The sequence below is a fragment of the Temnothorax nylanderi genome, unplaced genomic scaffold (assembly GCF_030848795.1).
Source record: "Temnothorax nylanderi isolate EJ_2023f unplaced genomic scaffold, tnyl_v1.0 TNYL_tig0088_pilon, whole genome shotgun sequence".
Classification (NCBI taxonomy): Eukaryota; Metazoa; Arthropoda; class Insecta; order Hymenoptera; family Formicidae; genus Temnothorax; species Temnothorax nylanderi.
The window spans coordinates 1-20596 of record NW_027249150.1 but is presented as its reverse complement, the minus strand read 5'-3'; the positions used below and the strand labels follow the sequence as shown (position 1 = coordinate 20596).

At 39.2% G+C, this 20596-nt stretch overlaps 4 protein-coding genes across 4 annotated transcripts; 1 reads left to right on the top strand and 3 right to left on the bottom strand.

The window, feature by feature from the left end:
* On the bottom strand, window positions 1–3080 carry LOC139774843 (uncharacterized). The gene is made up of 3 exons (XM_071710336.1): window positions 2416–3080; window positions 2153–2298; window positions 1–739 (listed from the first exon to the last, which is right to left on the bottom strand). Exons 1-3 carry the CDS (start codon window positions 2789–2791, stop codon window positions 557–559), a joined length of 705 nt encoding a protein of 234 aa, XP_071566437.1. The 5' UTR covers window positions 2792–3080; the 3' UTR covers window positions 1–556.
* A 198-nt stretch (window positions 3081–3278) lies between these two features.
* On the bottom strand, window positions 3279–5371 carry LOC139774841 (uncharacterized). Its single transcript, XM_071710334.1, has 3 exons — window positions 4879–5371; window positions 4102–4386; window positions 3279–3819 (listed from the first exon to the last, which is right to left on the bottom strand). Exons 1-3 carry the CDS (start codon window positions 5057–5059, stop codon window positions 3443–3445), a joined length of 843 nt encoding a protein of 280 aa, XP_071566435.1. The 5' UTR covers window positions 5060–5371; the 3' UTR covers window positions 3279–3442.
* A 1232-nt stretch (window positions 5372–6603) lies between these two features.
* Window positions 6604–15669, bottom strand: LOC139774806 (uncharacterized). The gene is made up of 7 exons (XM_071710287.1): window positions 14678–15669; window positions 12855–13467; window positions 10842–10931; window positions 10230–10415; window positions 9928–10017; window positions 8707–8875; window positions 6604–8474 (listed from the first exon to the last, which is right to left on the bottom strand). The coding sequence occupies exons 3-7, from the start codon at window positions 10915–10917 to the stop codon at window positions 7331–7333; spliced, it is 1665 nt and encodes a 554-aa protein (XP_071566388.1). The 5' UTR covers window positions 10918–10931; window positions 12855–13467; window positions 14678–15669; the 3' UTR covers window positions 6604–7330.
* A 1459-nt stretch (window positions 15670–17128) lies between these two features.
* On the top strand, window positions 17129–20590 carry LOC139774807 (uncharacterized). The gene is made up of 4 exons (XM_071710288.1): window positions 17129–17373; window positions 18427–18654; window positions 18942–19149; window positions 19751–20590. Exons 1-4 carry the CDS (start codon window positions 17304–17306, stop codon window positions 20304–20306), a joined length of 1062 nt encoding a protein of 353 aa, XP_071566389.1. The 5' UTR covers window positions 17129–17303; the 3' UTR covers window positions 20307–20590.
* The last annotated feature ends 6 nt before the right edge of the window (window positions 20591–20596 follow it).

Below are 20596 nucleotides of genomic sequence, written 5' to 3'. Positions count from 1 at the left end.
TTAGAAAATATCCGGTACGTTTTTGTCCACTCTGAATTATATACGGGCGTGAAATCCGCCATTGTGTTTGTGCACGCAGCATTTCCCTACAATCTATCTATGAGATCAAAAAATAATGTGTGCATGCTCCTGCAACAATGATACACCTTCACATAAAATTATAATATTATATTTGATAATTAAAAAATTATTTAAAAGAAGAGAAAGTAGGTATCGTCACGCGATTTGCAGATAGAAATATACAATGCGCATTAAAAAAAATCATTTTTTTTGTAATAAAATCAAACTTAATAATTCTTTGTATAAATGTTTGCAATTATTTATTTATTTATTTATTTAAATATAGTAACAATGAACACGTACACATGGCAGATATAATAACTTATAGTATTATTATTATAGTATCAACTTTTATGGTGTGCATTTTCCAACAAGCGACACAAGTCGACATAAACGACTCTCTTTTTTTGGCAACGAGTAACAAAGACAGAACAACACTTGTGTTGCTTGTTGGAAAACGCATAATATCATTATTATCTGTTTTTGAAAGATATTTTTAGAATATATCATCGTCGTCGTCGTCGTCATCGTCATAATCATCATCATCCTCGTCATCGTAGTCGTCATCGTTCGCATCTTCCGGAAGAAGTTCTACTTGACCAAAGCCTAAACCACCTCCGTCTTCTGGCTTTAACAGAGCTAATCCGTTTGAACCGAATCTGAGACAGTCAAAATTAACCTGCGGAAATAGACGAAATCCGATAAAATTATGTAAGTCATTTCTGATCATTTATACACGGGAAAAAATGATGTATTAATAGGATGTATTAGATATTTAATTGGAAATAATTTGTTAATTCAATAACAGTATTATTAATAAAACAATATTAATAAAACAAGTATTTGTTTTATTAATACTTTAATACTTTATTTTATACTATGTATTATTTATTTAGACTAAACTATTATTTAGACTATTAATACTAAACCAAATATTTGTTCTATTAAAATAAGAACATAACGTATTGAATTAATAAGATTATTTCCAATCAATTAGAGAAGAACGCCATTTTTGGCCAGGACTGGATCTTGGAAGCCTTATAATAATATTATTCGCGTGAATAACGTTTTTTGTAAATACTTTTTTTACGCCTTAGTCCAAAAATGGCGCGCGCGTTCTTCTCTAATTAATTGTATATCATGGCGGTCCTATTTACTTATTATTAAGATTATTTCTAATTTAGATTTATTAAAGTCTAATGCTGTGTTAACACACATAATTTTTTTCGTGGACATAACAAGATGTGCACATTTTTTATCTATATTTGTTAGACTAAAAATATGTAGGGGAGACCGGGGGTCTTCACAATTTTGGCATTTGAGTTTTCAAACAACTAATTATCATGATTAAACAGTACTAATAATATGATAGAGAGAACCTTTCTCTACATCTTCATGCTAGGAACGTTCCTGTATACTGTATAGTTTCTTTGTAATAAGTGAAATACGAACATGCTGCATTGTAGCAAACTTGCCCTGATAGTAGGGTAAGTTAGAGTTGCGACAAAAGTTCATGTTAAATTAATGAAAATGTAATAGAAACACAAAACGGGTGACAGATATATACTTCTTGATAAAGATTGTATCTTTTAAAGTTATTTTTTGTAATGATTGAAAATGTTGTAATAAACAACAAGTCAAGCTATAAGCGTGCCTTGATATGAGCCAACATACCTCATCCCTATATACGTTTAATTTCAGTCATTTTATTACAATAAATTACTGTTGTTTCTCAAAATAACATGTCGTATAGTAACAGAAACGTTTCCTTTAACTAATGATGCGTCACTTTGATTTACTTCTCAAGCTGAAGAACATTAATACGATATCTTGAAACTCTCGAAAATTTACTTGCCACTTCTTGAATCAGAGTTTTCTCTTTTATATTATAATGGTTGTTTGATTTAAATAAAACTTTGGGAAAAGTACCTACGTCATAAAAGAGATATTTTGTGACAACTTTTCCATTGTTTCTTTCGCTATAAATACATAAACGGAACGCATTGCCAACAAGCCTCTTGTGCCAACGAGCCCCGGTCTCCCCTATGTAGCACTAATAATACTTTTCAAACAATGAACTTTCAAATCTGACCTTAAACAACGTAGTATCCTGGAATTTTCCTTCCAGATTAACACACAGATGAATATTCCTGCCTTGGAAATATATATTATAAAATCTGACGCACGCTCTGATCGGTAGCCTCGGAACAGGAACGCAAATTGGTCTAGGATTCTTTCCTATAAGGATACGATAAATTTTGATAAATTAAGAAAAAATATATTCATTTTCTTTTCATCTATAAATCTTTCAATTATTTGATTATTGATTTATGTTTTATCTGTATATGCGCTTACCGGAAATAGTCCTCGTATAAAGAACTCTGTCGTTCATCATGATTTTGGCGGTGAAGCTGAATTCGTCAGGATCGTACGAGACGTTCACGCAGGCCTTTTGTCCGTACAGGATTCTCGAACAACATCCGCAGACACCGCCGCCACACTGACATGGTTGCCTAGTCGCGGTGACCGTGCTGTTTCCCGATGTCGAAGAATTCGTGGTCTGTTTCAACAGCGCCTTGAATTGCTCCAGATCTTCCTGCGATTGCGAGAAATCCTCGAGCTCGCTGCTAACGATTCTTTCTGTTGTGAAACCTTCCTCGACTCTCGATTCCAGGCGCGAGCACAATTGCGCGAAGACGATGATCAACAGCAGCCAGCAGGCGGCCCTCATTTTGCGTCCTTGATCTTGTCTCTGCGCTCAAGCGAGACGAGAGGACATCTCCTCGAGATGTGCCTCCTTGCTGGGCGATTGAAACTTGACTGGCCGGTTAACGGGCTTTTCATACTGACCCAGTTTTACGGTGAAATTTAGGCTTGGCTCGCGCTCGCCCGCATTTTGTTATTGCCTAGAACTCGTCACGGAGAAACGACAGGATTTTCTGGAAATGCTGTCGCGTGTCTCGAATATCTTCAATCGTTCAATACGGCAAGGATAAAACATTATTTCAAGCTAGCGTTCCGTAAATTTAATTATTCGTTGATTTAATATGATTCTTCGTCAACAATTAATAACGCGAGGCTCTTGAAGACATTTGTAATTAAAGCAAGAACTTTATTTTTAATTTTAAAAAAATAAATAAATGCGTTAACTTGTAAAAGTTAATACTTACGTGCATTCAATATATTTTATAAAATAATATAAGGCAAATTCGAAGCTATACAGTTGCAATATACATTTTATCGATCTTCACATCAGGAATACATACATATATTATATAACGACAAATATATAGAACATATTAACTGATAAATATAATAAATACATTTATAACATCATAATAACGCATCTTGTATGCGTATAATTTTGTAATTTACGCAGACATCACAGCTTTAACTGGCCAATGTTATTTTCCTGCTCGGGGGTCAGAATCGAAGTTTGATTGTTTGGATGTTCAACGGAATCTGGCTCGAAGTCCACTGGGTCGTATATTTCCGGCCCATTCACTTCCGACATGAGCATTGCCAGTGGCGCCGTGTTGGAGACATTACTGCCGTCCTCGGGCTTCATCCAGGAGACGCCATCCGCGCCGATCTTTACGCAATCAAAGTGCAAAATCAAGACTGGCCATGTCACCACAAGTGTCTCCAGGTCAATGCACGCGTGTAGATTTTTGCCCGACGTGTAGACGTCGAAGAAACGCACGCAGAAAGATATGAAGGGAGGGTAGAAAGGCACGCAGACCGGTGGTGGATTCTTAGCTGCGAATTAATTTATTACACTACACAATCAATGTACACACGAACGCAAATTGCAATAAATTTAAATCGAATTAGTTAATAGTTCGTTAACTACAAATTTTGCGAAAAGTTTATATAATTAATTTATCGCAATTAATTTTTTAATTTTATTGCGTAGCGAAAAAAGAAAAGAGAATCCAATATTATTTTCTTCACCAGGAAAATGTAGATTTATAGATGAAGATTATCTCAGGTTGAAATATATTAATTATATGTAAAAGTTATTTAGTTAGAGTTACTCACCAGATAGAGAACCTGTACTAAGAACTTCTCTTTCGTTTACTATAAGATTGAATTTGATGGCGAAGTCTTCAGGGGAATAGGTAAAATTAGTGCAGGCACGACGGTCGAGGTTGAACAAAGTTATGTTGATGCCGCTGCAACAGCCACAAGTGAAACCTTCGCAGTTGCACTTTACACCACGGAAACCGATCGCAGGAAACGGGTCACGACCAATCCTCTCTAGTGCGCCTTTCAATCCCAATCGCGTGTTCGGATCGTAGAACACCGAATTGAATTTGGTCACATCTGAAAGAAAACAATGCCAGATAGGTATGTCTTTCTCTCTCTAAAAAGAATTATTTTTCTTTCTCTAAAAAAGTAACAATATTTTACAAAGATAATTAATTATCTTTGTAAGCAGATATAATTTATCTAAAAGAAAACGATGCTTTTAATTAATTGTACATATTATCTTTAACTCGTGCAATTCTCACGTAATAATAACAATATTTTTATTTTTATTATAACATAACGCTATTATTTTGGTTGCAATATAATGATAGTATAATTGCTACCTATTTTAACGAAAAAACATTTCTGTTAATTATAATTAATATTAAATTAATAATTTTCTATTAATTATAATTAATTATAAGAAAGTATCTCTACATTAACTAGAAGTTTTGCAAATATTTCATCAGGGCTGTTTTTTATTAACAAATGGCATTGCAATTTCCTACAAATTTCCATTGTAAAATTTGAAGATATTAATTGCAAAGAACTATTTAGACTTCTCACCGATGTATTTTCCGATGAAATGGCCCGCAGAAATGTTTTGAATTCCTAGAGCCAGAAGAGATACAAGGAGCCACTTAGATAGCATTGTCGTACCAGCTGCACAACCTGCACGTTTCAATGCCGACGGAAGACTGAAATTGGGCACACGTTGGACCACGAGACGCAGAGACGCCAGGCTCATTAATTATGCATCAACTTTCCATACAAGGTAAAATACTTAATGGAAGATTGTCACCATTAATTAAGTGACGCTTTACGACCAAGGAACTATCAAAGGATATAAACCTACTTTTACTTTTACTAAAAATGTAAGCTTTATAATAACTATTAAATGACTATTTAAATCTGTGAGAGATGCGGCAAGAAATTCAAAGAAATCCGAAACTTTGCAGAAAAATATGGTGCAAAAAAATACGGGAACCGTATTACATAGCTATTTTTCATAAAAAAAAAAGATTTTTAAGGATAAAAGCATCTCTCCGAATTTTTTATATCCTTTGCTTATATTTCTAAAATTACAAAAGATATCAAGAAAAATATTGACCTTTAATTTTCAAGGTTGCTAATAAAAATATACGCATTTAATACTACTTTAATATATGCATTATCCAAAATAGATATATCAGACCGGCAGCCATCTATTCGAGTGCTCTCGTTACATAACAAATAAGGAATTTAAGACGTCACATTATTTAAGAAAATATGGAAGATAAGAGCCCGCTTTTGTGTCTTGACACACGTGTGTTATTACCATGCCTAAGTCAATTATTAAAGTCTGTTTGTCTACTAGTAATAAAAGTATAAAACTCTTATCTTCAAAGCTGTCGTACATGTTTAACAATGTTAAATAATCTTAAATCTCTCGATTGCGCAACTTAAATTACTGGTTGCGTGCTGTAAAAATTAATCTGATTTACCAATTGTGTTTACCAAAACCTGCACTTAATTGCAGGCAACTACTTGAATAGGTATTTTTAGATATAGATACCTTTTGAATTTTCGTATCTTGGGAAATATCATAAGAATTATTAGGATCCCTTAAGGGGATCCTATAGCGAAGGCCGAACTTCCTCGATGTCGATAATGTCAACATTTCTAATCCTCTTTTCTATATTATATATATATATCTGTCCTTGTCTAACGAGAGGCATCTGTCCTTGTTCGATTGCTGCGCCATCTCTCGCTACACGCAATACTGCTTATCCTATCAACCTGCATGTGCTTTTGCACATATAAAAGTTAAAAGCATGATACTTTTTGTCTAGACTTCTATCGTAGTTGTAATTGCACGATATTGTTCTTCAATGTTTTCCCTAGTTTGTACCATATCTCATTTTGTATATATAAACTGCAGTATTTTTGTATAAGCAAATATTGTCGTCAGTGACAGCTCTATGTGCTCAAATTTTTAATTTTTTTTTCGTTTTTGATGTAAAACCGACCCTAGCCCCCTGCATTTTTGTGCGTACTTTAATTCTGTACAAGAATTTTGCAATTCCGTAAAGCCAATTAAAAGTGGTTTGCTTTTAACTAAATGTCGGTAATTACTGCCACTATAGGATTCCCTTAATGTATTAAACATTTTTATACGCATTTAAAACTACTTTAATAATTTAAATAAAATTAAATTACTCCTCTAATCAATAATTTATTACTGTTAATTGAAAAACTGAAGAAATTCTAAAATTAAAAACAAAATGAATAATTTACGAAAGGTACATGACATATAAATAGCGCGTTATATTTATTTATTTATTACAGAGTCAATAAATAACTTAATACATACATAAATCATAATACATACAATAAATATTCATTTGCTCTTATTAAATAACGTTAAACTAATCGAGCAATTTATTATGGCTGAGGTCATTGCAAATTCTCGCATTACATAAAAATCTCCCTAAGATCTTGTTTCCGAGACATAAAAATCTTCTATTCACGCAATTCTATTTGAGCGTTCTCTCAAGAAAGCTCTTCCATCTTCGCTGTAAGATTTCCTATCAGTCTCCATATTATTCAATAAATAAAAAAATAACTACGTAAAAAAACAAGATAATTGTGATAATAGCGAAATAAACCGCGAAATTATTTTCCAACAATAAAATCAATTAACAGTTATTGTGAAATTAACGATCTTCTTTTTACGATTATTGTTACGAATCATTAAGAAACAATTAGGATGTCGTGAAAACACGCAATCCGTTATTTTTCAGCCATCACGAAATTACGAGTCGAGAAACGTTGACTCTTGTAATCTTATCGTTAAAAAACAGGTCGCACTGTCACAATTATACCAATTCACCGAATCTTCGACGAACGTTCCGCCCCCGCCGATCCGAACAAAACACCCCGAGTTTTGTCGGATCCAACGAATTCATGACCAGACAAGAAGGATGAGCTTTCTTCGATTTCCAATTACCCTACTGACTGGAGCAATACTCTGTACACTTCAAAGCCTCGTGATCTTGCTTTGACGATTTTCACTGGGATGCCTCTCCCTACCGAGAAATCCAAGGTCGTAATCCTCATCATCGTGATTGTGGACGTTAGTTTGATTCGTCTTCGTGTCTTCTTTGCTCTTCTTACTTTTCCCAGTACCTATAAGAGCGCTCAACATGGCGTTTTCCTCTTCCTCGTCGTCATCGTCGTCGTCGTCGTCCAAATCGTCAAGATCCTCGGCCTTCACGTCCTCATCATCGTCGTGCTCCTCGTGCTTCTCATCTTCCAATTTATCTTCGTCCTCATCGTCTTCTTCTTCGTCTTCGTCTTCATCATCCTTCTCGTCGTCGTCATCGTCGAGAAGATCGTCATCCTCGTCGTCGACGTCCTCGTCATCATCATCCAAAATGTCATCGTCATCATCGTCATCCTCATCCTTGACGGGTTTCTTCGCCGGCTTCTCAGGATCCTGGATCGCGTTGACGCTGGTCGACGTTACCGTGGGTTTCTTCTTGTTTCCGATGACTCCTTTCTTCACTTTGTTGACGGTCGGCGTCTTGTCGGGTTTCGCGGTGTACACGATTTTGTTGGAGGACTCCGTGATCTGTTCCTTGTTCTCGTCAGTGTTGTCTTCGGTGTTGCTCTCTTCGGTCAATGCTCCCGTATCTTCTTCTTCTTCTTCTCCGCCCCCTTCTGCTTTCAATGGTTCCTGGGTGATGTCGTCGTGTTCCTCGTAATTATTTTCCTGCTCGTTGTTGTTGGCGAAGGTAGGCAGCTCGTGATCCTCTAACAATACGGGAGTCGTTGGCCGTGGTAGAATCGGTATGGTGAATTCCAACAACGGTGGCCCGGTGGTAACTTGGGGTCTTGTCGGCGCGTCGTCATCGCCACCAGTGAAGATATCCAGCAGAGCGCTGAAGCCCAGTATGTCATCATCGTCATCGTCGTCTGACTCCTGTGCGTTATCAACTCCCGAGGCATCGGGGACGGTATTCGTAATGGGTCTTTCGTCGTCCTCATCGTCGTCGTCGTCGTCGTCGTCATCTGAACCGAGCCCGAAAAAATCGTCATCATCGTCTTCCTCTGAAGTGACCTCTGTCTCGACAACTGGAAGTGGCTCGGCAGGTCGAAGCTTCAAACCCTCTGGACCGAATCTAAAATTCATCAAACCAAATAACGGCATCCTGCTTTTAACAGTACTAGACGTCATAAACGCGCGCGCTATTTAGCTTTATTATTATATTACTATTGCATTACACTATATGAGTGGATTTTAACAAATAATTTGCATATTAAGTCTTGTTCTTTACCTTAGGAATTTTTGTTGTAAATTTAAATTTGCAAAAAGGAAATCTACTACTATATTGCACTTTTATTGATAAGTACCTGAAGCAACTAACGCGAAGAGTGGCTTCCAACTCGGTAGGAGATTGCAGTTCCAAACCGAGGCACGCTTTGAAGTGATTCTTCGCGTCGCGCTGGATGGAATAAATCCTGCCGCAGAATTTGTTGAAGCCACCCGGTAGCGGTACACACACAGGCTTCGGACTTTTTCCTGAAATTCATAATTTTACCGAAATGTCAAATAATTTATCTCTAATAAATAAAAAATTAAGTAAAATATCGAATTAAAACGATTTTATTAAATCTGAGGAAGCGCCTCAGAGAGATACCTATATTACAATAACTAGGTATCATGATCTAGAACCTGTCTAGTTCAAACAAATCGAGGTCGTCAAACATGATAAAAAAAAAAGCAAACACACTCGACGTCGACATCCTCGAAAAATCGTCCGTACAAATACTTTCGCTCCGTTAGACTGACACGAATTTCGTCGAGTGGCGCCTGCACGTCACCGTTGACTTCGTAATCTATTTTTTTTTTTCGTGAACGCATACCGGAGAAATCGATCTCGCGCATATAAAACTGGCACGACAATGTGAAATTTGCCCGATGTAACGAGGCAAAAGTATTTTTTTATGTAGTTATTGCGTAGTTTCGCGTTCTTTACAAGGAAGTAAAAGTTTCAAGAGCTATGCACATCTTCTATCGACGGGTCTTCTATTGACAGCGACATGCACATGCCGGGTGAAAGTTGGGATTATAGCTTCCTGGACGTTACGCTAATATGATGTATCCGCCGAACGTTGATTCACGCGCAATTAACACACTTTTCTCGCCAATATTATCGAGCGCGCGGTACACGTGTGTGATTTAGTATTTTCCGAGGCACGCGACGTAAATTGTTCACCGAATGAAGAGAAACGTAGTCTGTAGTCTCCATGTGTGTTTTCTATAAAGTCTAGTTCTTTTTACAATTTATAATAGCGGTAATATATCATTCTAAATCTACATTATCAGAATCACTGTAAATAAATAATATTATATCAAATCAATTATTGAAATTACTTTGAATAAATGGGAAATTATTCGAGAGATCAATTTTTTTAAGCAAATTTGCTAAACTTTTATCGACAAGTAAACTGAAAAATATAATTATTCGCTGTAATTTGCTCTTTTAATAAAAATTCACAGGAAATATTGATTAATCAGAAAAAAATGCCGAACTATTAATCGACACCGTTATTAAATTTGATTGCGATTACCGTTAACGATTGTGCTGGTTAATATGTTGTCGCCGAAGCTCAACTGGACTGCCAAATTATCACCTTGAAGGTACTGCAGCGAAGCGCATCCTAAAATTTCAAATACTTTCGTTAGTAACGTAATATATTTATAAAAAAATATGACGTAATAAATACTACGAAGGATAACATTCTATTTTACGTAACACGTTTGACATGACGGTTAATCAAACAATACACGGTACTATAGATAACAAACGCATATTATACTTTGCTTCCGTACTGCACTTTCATTTTTCGTGTATGCGTTGCGTGATAATTACCCGGTCCTTTCAGCTGTACGAGCGGTATGTGAAAGTCCCGGCAGCAATTGCAGATGTTCTCGTTGCAGGTGCAGTATCGGTTCACGCTGTCGGTCGCCTGTTTCAGCGACATCGTCGTCAAGTCTATGTCGCTTTGCTTCACGTTATTCGCGGCGCGAGCCACTCGATGCGTCGCCTCATCGCGATCTGCGAACATTTTTACGATTTAAGCCCGCTTTAGACGATCTATAATTTATGTCAAATTTCAGGATAGAGTCCTATATAATTAATAATTTATTATTTTACGTTATACCGCGGAATACGAAAAACATTTAAATGTACACACATATAAGATATATATTAAAATATACATATAAAATAATAAATGGAAAAATTAAATTAAACACACATAAAATTATAAATAAAATTTTATCCTGAAATATGATAAATCGCGAATTATAGAAAGTCTAATGAGCTTTATCATGAGTATTGCTTTTTTTCTTATTCATATACGTTATACGTATGTTATGGAATCTGTATCAAAATTAATTTCCACGTTTTTCCATTAGATTTATTTTTGCTTATATCATTTTGTTCTTAAATTCATTTTTTTCTTAAATTTATTTCTCTTACCAATTACTCGACCGTAAGCCGCAAAGGCCACCAACAAAAGGATCAGCAACAGCTCGAAAATCGTCGACAGTCGCATTCTTTCGCTCTGTTCTGAAAACAATACCCAGAACCTGTATCGCGATTGTAATATTACGCTGTGATAAACATCCATCTCGTATGTAGTGGCACGTTCCAAACTCATTTCAGTATCTTTCGGCCAATTCTGATAAAGGTGCGACAATAGAACCGTAAAAACATAACAAGATTTTACGCTCGTGCCGACGCAGAAGCTAGAAACTGCGCCGAGTTTCATGCTTAATTTACGTAGTATATTTTCCTATTACGTGATTAAATATTATTTCCAAAAGTCGAAATTTTTTCAACAGATAATAATCAGTATATCTTTACGTGTGATTTTTTTCCACGCAAATCGGACTTCAAATTTAACAACTATTTTTTATTACCATTGAATTAAGAAGTAATTTTCGCAGTGTTAAATAATTTTAATGACAAAAATTCAAAATATTTTTTTAATGGTGTACAAAAATTAATTTATTATTAAAAAATTCATTATTAATTTATTATTAAAAAATGTATTGATATAAAGGGTGAGTATATTAAAAAATAAAAATAATTATTTTATTTTATCATCTTTTTTTATATAGGCCGGGAACTTTTGGATTTTACTACATATTTTATTTCCCTCGAAAGCTCGTTTCGTCAATTAAGCTACGCTTCTCAACTTTACGCAGAGCGAGTTCAAATTGTCATTCATAAAGAGCACATTTTAAAAAAAGAGTGCATTGAACGTGTGTTTCTTCCCTCATAATTATATTTCTCCCGCCTCCCGATGATTATCCCATAGTCCCCGTCGGCGAACAATAGAGACACTCGTTCCGCTCATCAATCGTCGAGATAGAGCGGCAATCTCGCTTCCTTTCTGCCACCCGATTCACGAAAACATCTCTACCATAACACACACACACACACCACCGCGGTATTATATTTTCATCTTTCGGATAAACAACCGTCCCAGACACGCGCGGCGAAACGTATTCCCCTTCCGGTTTTCAAACGCGAACGTCCCTCTCGTATATGCTAGCGACCGGTTGACCCAAATCCCGGTCACGGTCAAAGGCGTGCGTCAGAAAGGCGCTTACTCGAGAGACCCGATGGCGGAGTGCGGACTTTAGTAGCACGATCGAGGAGACGTGCGGTTTTACGCGCTAGACAGACACTCATGCCACCGTTATAAAAGCGCGTTACATATGGTCGAGGTTGCTGGATACGGTCGTGGCTACGCTTCGACGTTGTCGCCGAGCGCGTGAGATCGATTCCTCACGCGTCGTCGTGCCCCATGCACAGACCGAATCGCGGAAGTGACTGTGCGAGAAATTAGATTCGGCGCAATTGGTGATTTTATGAAATGATTTCTAGGACTCGCTATATCGATCTCTCACTCGTTAGAGGCTTTATTAATTTGTGAGAAGATACATAATAAATATTGTACATGAATAACACGCACATATTACACATATTACATTATGTAATACGCGTGGCGGATCCAAATTGTACAATATTTTAAATTTAATGGCGCATGCGTGCATGATGTTTGATTTCTGAATAATTTAAATATCAAGCAAAGTCAATTTTGCATAATGCGTGTAAAGAAGCAGAGAACAAGAAATATTCGTTGATTTTGTTCACATGTAAGCTCTAATTTTATTCATGTTAAACATATTAAACATGTGATTCTATTCAATGTTTATATATAGAAATCGTACAGAATACAATATATATTATTTTGTAAGGATTATTTAAAAAATTATGAATTATGTACATTTAAAGAGTCAATTGCTACGTGTGGCAATGGATTTTTTAAGTGTAACTCATGAATCTTTAGATAAATAAGGAAAATATGACCACACGTGGCGATTGATTCTTTAGCGAGTGACTCTTCGTTTTTGTCGCAGCGTGTGTTTTCCCGGTTTCTCAAATCTCCCAAACGTACAAATTGTATCTGACTCTACCCACCTGTGGGTCGTTGAGAAGAAATCCGAGGGAGCAACCGTGCTCGTTGTTCTCCTGTCTCCTGCACCCTACGGCTCTTTTTCCCTGACTCTTCGTCTTACGGAGGCCAATGTCCAACTGAAGATGCCGCCCAACTCCCCCCAAGGTTTCTTTAAAAGTCGGTCAGGCCACCACCACCTGTCCACCGCGGGCCGCTGCTAGGATTATTAAACATTCTAATGCGCTCTAGGTAAATCAGAGGCGGCCCCACACCAACCACGTCACGTCGCTCGCTTCCGATCCTTCGTCGGACTATACGATGACGGCGTCGCCGTCGTCCCGACGATGAAAGCGGGAAGTCCACTTTTCCATCTCCCCGCGTAACCGGTACCAGGTGCCATGCCCGCGGTGCGCACACACGGGTGAATGAAGATGGTTCCGGATGATTCAACATTCGCACGAAAATATCCGCGGGAGGGGGAAAAGTCACGCTAATGACTTCCGACATCCTTTAATTGCGTCCGGATTCCGGCAGAAAAAGCGACAAGCCGCCCCGGGACGCGACAGTCTTCGCGATGCGCTTATCTCAACTCGTTTAAATTGTTATCGCAAAAAGTTGAATGGCATATGGGGTATTCTGAAAAAAAAAAATATTTCAAGACGATATACTTAAATAAAAAAACAAAGTTTTTCAAAATATTTGAGATTTTTAAAAATATCGTCTTTTGGCGAAAATCCAGAAAAATCATTATCTACTCGCATCTCTCTAATTTTCAGTTATATTTTATAAGATTATATTTTTTTCGTATTATAAGCCAGTATTTTATATTAAATTTACAATATATTAATTAAAATTTTATTTTTACACATGCCGCGATTTAATTCAATTTTATGAGCATTATACAGATTCTAATTAATTTGCGATCGCTATAATAACGTGACCTATTTTCTACCGATGATACTATATCGCATTGATGACTGGCAATGCATCTACGATTAGTGTAAGTGACATCAATTCTTTATTCGCATTGTACATACTAATTGCTTTGACATCCATATCATCGTTTCATGTGAGTACCCAGTTCCTGGTAACCAATAAAAAACTTTAAAACTTGTCGGACAGCTGTTGAAAAGATAATGGGCAATTAAAAGAATCCTAATATTGAAAAAATTTAGTATTTGACAAAATTTCTTTATTATTCTCAATTTAGTATTCTTTCTTAGAATCTTTTGTTTTAATGTTTTCAAAAAATTCTTTATTAACTGTAACAGTTAGAAGTAAAATTGTGGATGTTAGAAATATATATATAATGTAAGTCAAAAATCTTACATGCGATATGTATAAAATATGTAAATTACTAGTTCCAATGTCTTTATCCTCAAAACAGCTGATAGCTTTGTCATTAAGAAGAAACAAATGTGTAGCAATGGAAATTAATATCATTAGTCCAATTACTTTAATTTTTCTAAACATTTTCTAATTTTTGCGCAGAGATCACGGCACGATCACAGCCGATGCCATAAACTCGTGCCAGCCGCGAATACCACGGTTCGCGACACAAATTCTAACCGAAGACCCACTTTCGTGCGCGCGTCCAGTCTCTCGCGGGTGTTTCGTCGCCGTACGGGAGAAGTATAAGAAAAGAAAAATATCCGGAACGCGACGAACGACACGAGTGCAGCGCGAAATTAAATGCAGGTGCTCGCTCGTATGTACGTTCATACAATTCGTTCATTTGTTCGTTCATTCGTACGTTCGCTTCTCCACAGAATCGTGTTTTGGCGGTTAAGGAGGGGCCTTTCTCCGGTTAGTGGGTCGAAGAAAGTAGTGGCCAGGAGTGGTTTACCTTGGTTAATATTTGTTCGTTTCCTCGATCCCCGGCCGCGGGTCTCCGATAGCGATGGCATCAAGCTTATCGCGAGTAGTGGCTCTTATCGGAACACGATACTCCACCCCTTTGAGAGTACAAGAAATAAGGGAGAGAATCTTAGGTATAAGGGTATAAGGATATAAGAGGGTATAGAATATAAAGGAAAGAATCTTGAGCAAAAATAATTCAAAATTGTTCAATAATGATACTTATAGAAAGATTCTAAATCTTAATTTTTAAACGTCAAGAAGATCTTTAGTACGATGTCAAATAATTGTTTAAAATATATAATAAATACTTGAATGAAAACTGTTCTTTTTTTAAAAGCCAGAAGAAGAAATACAGATTTCTTCCACGATAGGATCAAGCGGGATCTAACAAAGCGCATCAATTTGATCCCATCGCTACCCGGGCTATCTCGAATATGATAACTCGATCCTCGGGGGTTCCTAAATCGATGCGCGACCCGGAAATATGTCGGTCATCCCGATCAGGCGGGGGGCAAACAAGTTTTTACGTAACGTCGTGGGATAATCGTCGTTCAGATGCCGCGACCCGGCTTATTCCCTCCGCGGTTGCATCGCGTCGCGGGAGAGAAGAAGACGAAAAACAAGGATCGCGGGCGATTCCGACATGCAGTCGCACTTGCCGGGGCGATTAGATCCGCGATTAAGGCGGAGTAATCGAGTGTCCGTGACATTAACGTCTCGCACTGTTGACGGCACGACGCTATTATTTGCGCAATTATCTAACCGACGGGATCGTTTCCGCGGTGATGATCGATGACAGAGCGGATTACGAGCGAGTCGCTTCCAATTATTCTCCTCTTCTGACGTAATTCCAGGAGAAATCGCGCTTTTTTTTTCAGTCCGGTATATCTTTAAGATTGATTAGGAAACTGGTAATCTACATTTCGTGACCTCGTCTCGTGACTTTATTGAACATTAGTTCGACATATTTCGCTTACTTCTAACGCAAAAAAAAAAATTTTACAAGCGAATAGAGAAAGTCGCATTTTTACTGTTATAACGAATCGGGTCTATTTCAGAAAGGAATGTTCCCCTTCGAAGGAGAATGTCTTTTCACTCGGCCCATTCCGCGGTCACGTCAACAGACATTTCGCTCCGTTTCCCGTCTCTCTTGTAGTCACGCGTAGCGTGAACCGCGCCCACGCTCGTCCGAAAAAAGAAAGATATCAAGAACGCGACACACACGCTGTGCGATCGATAGGAATCGGAATCGTAAGTGATTTTACGGACCGCGACTTTTCTTCAAACGGTGAAAGCCGAGGAGAGGACCCTCGAAGAAAGGAAGAAAAGCCCCCCCCCCCGGCGCGTTATCAAATTAGAAAACACTCGCGCGCGAAGTAAGACGAATCTTTTGACGTTACACGCGTTAGAAAGTGCTTTTCTGTTCACGAAAATTTTGCGGAGTAATCCGTACTGAAATAAGAGATCGGCAATTAAATTCAAAAGTGGAACGTTTTGATCTCACAAAGTTACGAGTCACACCTGCATGGTTGTTTGGCGAAATATTAAAAATATTTTTCAACATTTATCTTCGACAATTTCAGTGCTATCGGATTTATCTGCCACTATAAAGCTCGTTTTTTGAACATCTTGCACGGTTTATCTTTCCTCTTTCTTTTCACATTGAAGAGAAAAAGAGAAAATATGAACTGTGCAAGAAATTCAGCTAAATAGAACAAACCTAGCAAGTAATTACTCTGAAAAATTTTGGAAAATTGCGATTTACCAGATTTTGATTTTGTCGCAGGTAGAAAATTTGTGACCTTTTAATAATTTTCACGGCTTCGCGAATAAAGATAAAAAAAAGGACGCGCGAGAGCGCGAAGATGCCTTGAAGATCCCCGGGAAGAATTTCCAAACAGAGAAGACGCACATTTCTATTTTTTCCGCTTTCGACAAAATTTCCAGAAAATTGCAGACCTCAAATCTCCAAAGCCTCAGAGTGACCGTCCTCAAGAACGTCCACCTCCCCAGCATCTCGAACAATATAATCCCCGAAGAGTAGCCCAACACCTTCTGTCCCCCATTCGTAGCGTCCCCGTGTGCCGACGCGACGCGTCGCGGAGGGGCACGGCGCGGCGGCGCGGCGCCGACGGCCGGCGCTCGCGAGTTCTCCCCCCGCGGGGTACCAGAGACCGGCGGAGGAAGGAGGTCACCCGGTCACCCAGATGAGGTTCCTTGCCCGCCGTTTGTTGCCCCCTCGTCGCGTCGCATCGCGCGCACCGACGGCGACGGTGGCCGGCCGGGGTGCCCCACCGACACGACGGTCCTGACCAATCCTGTCCCCTGTTTTCGTGCCGACCGCCGAACCGGTCGGCGATCCGGCACCCGCGGTACCGGCGCCGTGTCCAGATTTAAGCTTCTTCTTTGCCGGGCAGGATCTCCGGAAGATCTCCTCGCTCGCGCGTTTTACGTTTAATTTTGAGCCGCCCGTCAGTCGCGCGGTCACAACACCGCGATCCCCGATCATCTTCCAACGTCAAAGGGATCGGAGCATCGAGCGCGCGATCGTTTTCCCGCCGTAAGAGGTACGGCCGTTGTTGAGCGAGCAGTAACTTTTTGGAGAACACGCCATGGCTGTGAAGGCCACGATCCTGGTGCTGATGGTCACGCTGGTGGTCGTCGCGTCCGCTGGATTGCTCGGTGAGCTGTTCGGAGCAAAATGCGATTAAAGAAACCCCATATAGTGCGAAGATTCGGGTTCGCGCGGGTGACCGCGACGCCGCGCCAGAGATTTCAACGCGCGGGCGATACGGATGCACGTGCTTGCCTGAATTGGCGCGACTGCGATTGTTGTTTTGTTACCGTTCATCGTGATAAATGCGATTGCAAAAAAGAGCTTACACGACCGGTTACTTTCTATTTGTTTTGAAAAATGAAATGTCGAAACCTGCATTTAATTTATTGTTTTGCCGCGGAGTAAGGCTAATTTGTGTTGCGAAGATAGTAATTTGTTGTTGGAGTAAATAATTAATCCTTCTTACAGTGTTATTTCGTCAGAAAATATCTGACAGTTCTATTGTAGCTGACAGTTTTATTATAGAGAAGAGAAAGCTACTTTTCCAATGCAATATATTAATAATTTTATTTCTGTTGTGTTTTTTATTTTTAAGCAGACAAATTTTTATTTAGGATTATTTTCAAATTATCGCTCCGCTTCGAATAAATGTAAAAGTTTTTAAGTAAGAGTTCCTCATGATAATGATAGTCTAAATTAGACACGCGTTCTCTAATTTCACTTTCATCTTATGCCATTCGATTCTAAGCTGCCTTTGTCTCTATTGTCGAACGTCATCTGACGAAAGGTGCGCTCGAAACTGTCATTCGGTCATTCGGTCTCGACAATGCGCGTGAAAGCGGTGGAAGTCCACGCATTGGCACACTTAGCACCCAGGTGTAGCTTCCCCGATTCGTAAACGTGGGCATAAAACGTGTTTCTCAAATGTCACAGTCTGATTCGTCATTCCTCCGAGGGGAGAATCCAAAGGAAACTTTTACGACGCGGCGCGGCGCGGTGAAACGCGTAGAAATTTGACTCCCATTTGACTTTCGATCGGCGGCACGGACTTTCGTTTCGTTCCGATTTCTCTATTCCGAGTTTCTCTGCCGCGCGCGCGCGCGCGCGCGTCCCTTATCTTTTGCGAGCACCACAGGCGCGCGCGCGCACATACACACACATGCGTTTCCTGTCCGTAGAGACCCTGCTTTCGTGGAACTTGCCGGAGGCCGAGGCGAGATCGACCACGCCGCAGTCCAAGTGCCTGTGCCAGACTTCCGGTTGTCTGTGCTGCGTCGACTTGAACTTGACGTCGACGATCGATCTGGGCGGACCAGCTTGCGTCAACATCAGGCAGAAGGAGCAGAATATCTCGTTAAATCTGAGTTACGGGGATAATCCGATTCACAATGCGACGATAACGATCGGCAAGTAGTTAAATCATAATAATAAAAGAAGAAATCTTTTATCCACATTGAATTTTAAATTAAATCGAACATCGTCAACTTAAATTATTCGTATGAATTTAATGCGTTAAATTGAGCTGAAATTGAGAATTCAAAATATTAATAAAACTTTGCACGTTCCAAAATTTCACGATCTGCATTTTATATTCCGATTTACGTCTATCAATATCCACGCTTGTTTACATTTGAAAACAAGTGGCAAACTGATTTGAATAAACTTGCAATTGTCGATATTTGTATTCTTGTAGCGAACGCGGCCAATAAGCCGACATGCATAAACCTGTTGTCGGATTTGGCGCAGATCTGCGCGCGATTCACATCCGTGAAGCAATCCGACGTCGGTGGCTACGACGGTTGCATGGTAATCGAGCCGGCTTTGTTGGGCACGCCGCAAGCCACATACCACATAGGATGCTTCAATTTCTATCAGGGTGTACGACAGGTGGAGGTTTCCGTGTAAGTATCTCTGCTTTCTTCTAGCCGAGAGAGAAATACAAGGAAAATCTGGGGAAAGAATTTCTTGTTATTTTCGTTGAAATAATCTTATATATACGCAGAAAGAAAAAGAAGTGTCAAATCAACACTTATATACTTGTATATACGCAGCGATATATAATCTTGAAACAAGATTATGTTGCGTAACGAAGAAAACTTGCTCGAATAAAGCCATTTACATAGTTAAACGAAGTTTTATATAGCTCAACCAAGAAAAAAAGTTGAAATAAAAAGTGGACATTCTTATCAGAAAATTATAAATTGCGTATATACACAGAAAAAAAACTGCTGTTTAATTAAAAAAAAAAAAAAAAAAAAAAAATAAGTTGCTTTAATTAAACGTCGATGTCACGGACTGCCTGCACAAACATAAATAGTTAATTCAATATTATTGGACCAAATATTTGGATTATTAAAACAACTATCTGATGTTGTTTGTTTATTAATATTGATGTTGCATCAATAGATTTTATTTTAATTACACCGATACTATTGATACAACATCGTTTTTTTCCGTATAGCAGTATAAGTTTTGACTTGACATTTGTTTTTTTCTGTGTAGCATCACGGAGACGACGGAGCCCGCCGAAAACGCAGACGAGGAGGACGACACATTGAATACCGATGAGCTGATCGCCGCGGTGTCCGCCAGCGCTGAACAAGGTATCGCGCTGTTCACTCAATGGCTGGGTCTCAACCTGAATCCGAAGCTGAATCTGACCAACAAGGAGCACGGACACCAGGACAATCAACAGCAGCGAATGACGAATAACGAACGGACAGCGGAACCGTCGTCCACCGACGTGTCTTCGAGATCGGCGCGGAATATGGCCGATGTCGTCCAGAACGAGAAGAGCGACGAACGGTTCAAGCAGCTGTTGAGCGCCCAGGACAATATCCTGAAGGGCTCGGCGACTATCGGGCAGTCTTACGGCGCGGAGACCACGTTTGTCTACTCCAGGCCGAGCGATCTGATGACCGAGAGAAACGCGACCGAGGAGGCTAAGAGGAAGCTCGAGGCGGAGGCTGTGGCGCCGCAACACCGGGTCGTTGTGCCGAAGGAGTCCAGAAGAGGTGGACGGGCGTATAGCATTCATCAGCACGTCAACGAGATCTGAGCCCCGCCGTGTGATCGGTGCACCTCGTGCAGGAAGACTGCCGACGATTCCTTTTTTTAGATCTAGAGTGCCGCACGTAGACTATAATATTCGTATATATGCACGCGGAGCTGGGGGTGATGAAGAGGAGGTCATCGCTCCGTTCGACCGTCTCATGGCCATGAAAGGGTACATTTTAGCCACGGTAATTCAATTTTCACGATTATTACAGATCGTGATTCTCGGTAATATCCATCGGCGTTCCGATAATACCGTCAGCATATCGCAATTTGCGGTATGGCGTGAAACAA